Consider the following 4999-nt stretch of genomic DNA (forward strand, 5'->3'; position numbering starts at 1 on the left):
CAAATGTATCATTTGAAAATGCCAAGAAATTCATGTTTCTACTCTGTAATATCAAATTTAATATTTGGCTGCTGAAAGTTAAAATAAACCTGCAATGAAAATTTTTTAGATACAGGTATTTGGGAATTTGGAAGGCAAAAATTTTATTAATCCCATGAGGATCATTATATCTTGGTTACTAATCTTAATTAGTTCAGAGGGGAATAAAAACCTACCACAATGATTTTACCTGTGCCTATAATGTGCAAGCCACTTTATATGGCCATGGTTCTTAATCTATAATGTGTATGCAGATAACATCATGATTTTGTCAAAATGCAGATTCTGTTTTAGTATGTCCAGGGTGGGCCAGGGATTAGGCATTTGTTTTCTTTTTTTTTAAGGTTTTATTTTTAAGTAATCTCTACGCCCAATGTGGGGCTAAAACTCACAACCCAAAAATCAAGGTCACATGCTCCACTGACTGAGCCAGCCAGGTGCCTGTAGCTTTTTCTAACAAGCTTTTGAGGAATGCTAGATATGCCTGTCTGGGCATACACTTTGAGTAGCAACATTGTAGGAGATGCAAATTCTAAGCTGACATTTTCCCTTAAGTATTTTATAGATGTACAGGGGAGATAAAACATAAAAACATAAATGTTCAGTAAAGGCTGACTGTCTCGGTAATTTAGTCTATACTGAAAAATATTGGTGGGAAGTAATATTGAATTAGATTTCTGGGTTCTATTGCCCCAGATTTTCTTTATGGATACTAATCCGTTGTGTTGCTTTACTAGGATTTATGCCAATTAAGGCCGAAGGAAATACGCTTAATTAACATGAGTATAGAGTAATGAATTTTGCTATTTTTCAGAAAAAGACAGAGAAACATCAGAAAGTGAATTTCGATCATGCTAATCATTGAAAAGCTTAGGAAAATACGAGATCAGTTTCTAAGAAAGGAGAGCCTGAGGGACACACTAATTCAAGATTTTGTTTTAAGACGGGGGTGCAAGAAAAGGCTACGCTAATAAATAAAAGAAACGACAAATATAAAAAGAAATAAGCTTGGCTAAATTGAAAGTTGATACAACTAAACCTGAAACTTAAATAGGGAACTAGGTCAGGTCACTAGGAATAAATACAAGAAACGCTTATTACTTTGATAAAAGGACAAAGAAGGACAAAAGTAAATTTAAATGCAACTTGCAACAAAAACAACAAGAAAACCAACTCAGAGGACAGAAAGCTAATAACAGAACTCAAGAAAAGTAAAAGATGGAAAACACTAACTATAGAAAAAATAAAACAATATTTCTATAAACAAAATCTGAGATAAAAAAGTTAAAAGACACAGGTCTTAGATCTCAGCATACTTTTTGAATAGTGCCGTCTTTAGTGAAAAAAGCTATAAATGTATTGATTTTCTAATACATTATTTGTTTTTAAGTGTCAGATTGTTCTAAAATCATACAAAACACTTTGTAGGGAAGAAGGATTCCAGGCCAAACCTAAAAAAAAAGGTTACATTGAAGAATAATTTTGGACTACACTAGACAAGGAGTATAAGAGTTTGAAACTTTCATCAAAAATTACAACTGGGTGGGGCGCCTGGTTGGCTCAGTTGGTTGAGCAATCGATTCTTGATTTTGGCTCAAGTCATTATCCCAGGATCATGGGATTGAGCCCCGAGTTGGCCTTTGTGCTGAGCATGGAACCTGCTTGGGATTCTCTTTCTCTCTCTCTCTCTCTCTCTCTCTCTCTCTCTCTCTCTCTTTCAAATAAACAAAAATGTTTTAAAAAATTACAACTGGAAGAAGTTCCCAAATCTAAGATGTAGAAAAAAAGAAATATATATGTTTACAAGAAATGTATGTATAACATACTTATGGAATTAGAAAATATATAAATTAAATAAACCAGTCCTACATAATCTTGGTAAAATAACCCCCATCTTGGGAAGAAGGTAGTGTGACTAATTATAACTATAGATTAACAGATACATGCTTAAATACATATAGAAAACAGAGACAATTGGAAACTTGATATAAAGACTTAAGAAATAGTTTACCTTCAGGGCACCTGGGTGTCTCAGCATCCAACTTCGGGTCAGGATCATGATCTCAAGGGTCATGAGTTTGAGTCCTGCGTCGGGCTCTGTGCTGACAGCTCAAAGCCTAGAGCCTGCTTCAGATTCATGTCTCCCTCTCTCTACCCCTCCCCCTGTCTCTGTTTCTCTCCCAAGAATAAATAAACATTAATTTTTTTTTTAATTTAATAATTATTTAATAAATAAACATTAATTTTTTTAAAAGAAATGGTTTCCCTAATAGCCATAATTATAAAGAAACAATCTGACCTATTTGTGTAGGTTATGAAATAACAAATCCAGAGAGAGAATTTCAGAAGAAAATAAAATTAAATGGATCCAAAGACATTACCACACAATTGGCACATATTTGACAAACTTGCAGGATTCTCTAATGGTGGGAAGATATAGACAAAGATATATAGATGGTGATAGATAGCTACTGGATAGGTAGATAGATAGATAAATAGATAGATAGATGATAGATAGATAGGTAGGTAGGAATGGATGCCATCCAGAACAACAACACCATACCAATTTATGAGTCCATTTGTATTGCATAATTGTGAGTGGGATACACTGTTAGAGTACCATCCACACTTCTTTGACGCTCAAGGTCTAGCACTGTTCCCTGGTATTGAACTCCAAGTATCTGTGACTCTCCATGTAAGGTTTTCTCTAGGCCCACATAGAAGGGGCAAGGTGGTAGTGCCTGGCAGATAATCTTCTTGAGAGCAGTCAGCTGCTACTGATAGATGGAAATTGAGAGGCTAGAACTCCCAGCTTTCTAATCCCATAGATGAAAAATTTAAGATACATTGCACGTAGTCCTTCAGAATTCCCCAGCAGAGCTAAGCTCTAGCTTTCAACCGTGGTAACCAGACTGTGTCCTGTCTCACTTAATGGGTTTTCTTGCCAGTGAATCCTGGCAAAGAGATTCCAAAGAGATCCCTGTGAACTTATATTTTTGTCACAGTGTTTTCTGCAGGACCACAACCTCTGACATAATGTTAGTCTGTATCCAAATTTCTCTCAACGACGGATATTAATTTTGGGGGCACTTGGGTGGCTTCGTCTGTTACATGTCTGGCTTTTGGTTTCAGCTCAGGTCATGATTTCATGATTCGTGAATTCGAGTCCCGCATCAGGCTCCATGCTGACAGCACAGAGCCTGCTTGGGATTCTCTCTCCCTCTCTCTCTGCCCCTCTCCCACTCATGGGCATGAGCTCTCTCTCTCTCTCTCTCTCTCTCTCTCTCTCTCAAAATCAATAAATAAGCTTTAAAAACTGGATGTTATTTTTTTAATTCCTGATAAACTGGTAAGGATAATATTATTTATAGTAAGTGTTTTTATTGGCATGTTAAAATAATTAAAGAAGTTTATATGTTTTCTTGCTTTTGTTCATTTCAAATATCTCTTTTTTGGGTTGCATTAGTCCTTTTCTTCCTTTTTTTTTTTTTTTTTCCCAAGCCAAACTGTATCCAGCTTTATTAAAGATACTTTTCATAAACAATCATGGTATTTCAGGCAGGACATGGGCAGACAATCGTTAACAGTATAGAACAACTTTCAAACTCCTTTCTTCAATGGACTACCAAAATCAGAAAGCCACTATAGAACCCAATGAAGTCTTCATTTGATGCTCTGAACAGGGAAAGTTTAGAGTGAGGGTTGACATTTTACATTTAGCATGTTGTTTAACAACTTTTCACAAGCCGACCCTGAATTTCAGGAAATGAAATGAAAATGGCAGAATTATCAATCTGAAGCTCCACAAGCTAAAAAAGGAACTCTTTTGAGGGATGCCATCTCCATGGTGACACTGTAAAGTCCAGATTGCCTGACATACTGGGAACCATTTCTTGGGGTCAGGTTCCAACAGGTCTCTGGGTTTAAGGGAGTCAAGTCTATGTTGAAGGCAGAGGGAGAAAAGGACATAAGAAATGAATTTTCGATTTTCCACCCCACAAGGCGTTTGTTGCCAAGGTGGCTAATGTGCGTTAACATCAAGGAATCGCTCCTCCTGGGAACCAAGAGGAAGTTTCTCAGAACTAGAAGGGAATGGTGTTTTTCCCCTTGAATCAGTCTAGCTTCAGAGATATTCTATTAGTGACATATGCCCTTCCCCCAAAACAACAATGAAGTGTTCTGTGTGCTAACAACATAGCTTTAAAAAAAAGTAAAACAAAATTCTGCTTTTTTATAAAACTTGATACAAAATAGTATTTCAAACTGTACAGTCACCAGAAGTACACAGTTATCAAAAATGCGCACACTTCACTTGGCGTCTCCGGCACCTTCAGCTTTCTGTGCCTGGTCTGTTTTGGCATCTCCATTTTCTGCTGGGTTATTCCCATCCTTGCCAGCATCAGCTTTCCCCTTTTTCCCTCTGGGTACCTTCTCTCCCTTCTTTGCAGGGGCCTTTTTAGGTTTGGGCTCTGGCTTCGGAGGAGCAGGTTTAGCAGATAACCTTGCAGATCTTCTCTGGGGCTCATCCTTCCCCTTGGCTGTATCTCCTTTAGCATCCCCTTCAGCCTTTCTCTTGGGCATGGTGGCGACGGTGGAGGGGGGACATAGGCGCTGGACACTGGGACGCAGGGTCGCATGGGCTTTGGCCGGTCCTAGGGTCGTTCTCGCCTCCTATTCTTCACACTGCTCCTGCATTAGTCCTTTTCTTAGTAAAGAAGTAATTTGTTCTTATTGTCTTGAAAGATCATAATCTACTAAGGAGCTAAATTACTTTATTATAATATATGTTTCAAAGTGTTTCTAGTATGTGCTTGTGATATATACATTTATGTATCATGAATTTGTCATTCCAGGATATGTAGTCAAATTAGTCAAACATTTATGATTCTTGACCTTTTTTTCACCAAAAACTGTCTTTATGGGTATTAACAAGAAAACCACAGGCCCACAATGGCATCAC

The 4999-nt window shown here is 37.4% G+C and overlaps 1 protein-coding gene across 1 annotated transcript; it reads right to left on the reverse strand.

The window, feature by feature from the left end:
- Positions 1 to 4250: 4250 nt before the first annotated feature.
- Positions 4251 to 4648, reverse strand: LOC131501065 (non-histone chromosomal protein HMG-17). The gene has a single exon (XM_058710768.1). It carries the CDS (start codon positions 4618 to 4620, stop codon positions 4348 to 4350), a length of 273 nt encoding a protein of 90 aa, XP_058566751.1. The 5' UTR covers positions 4621 to 4648; the 3' UTR covers positions 4251 to 4347.
- Positions 4649 to 4999: the final 351 nt, after the last annotated feature.

This window comes from Neofelis nebulosa, chromosome 2, assembly GCF_028018385.1.
Source record: "Neofelis nebulosa isolate mNeoNeb1 chromosome 2, mNeoNeb1.pri, whole genome shotgun sequence".
NCBI lineage: Eukaryota > Metazoa > Chordata > Mammalia > Carnivora > Felidae > Neofelis > Neofelis nebulosa.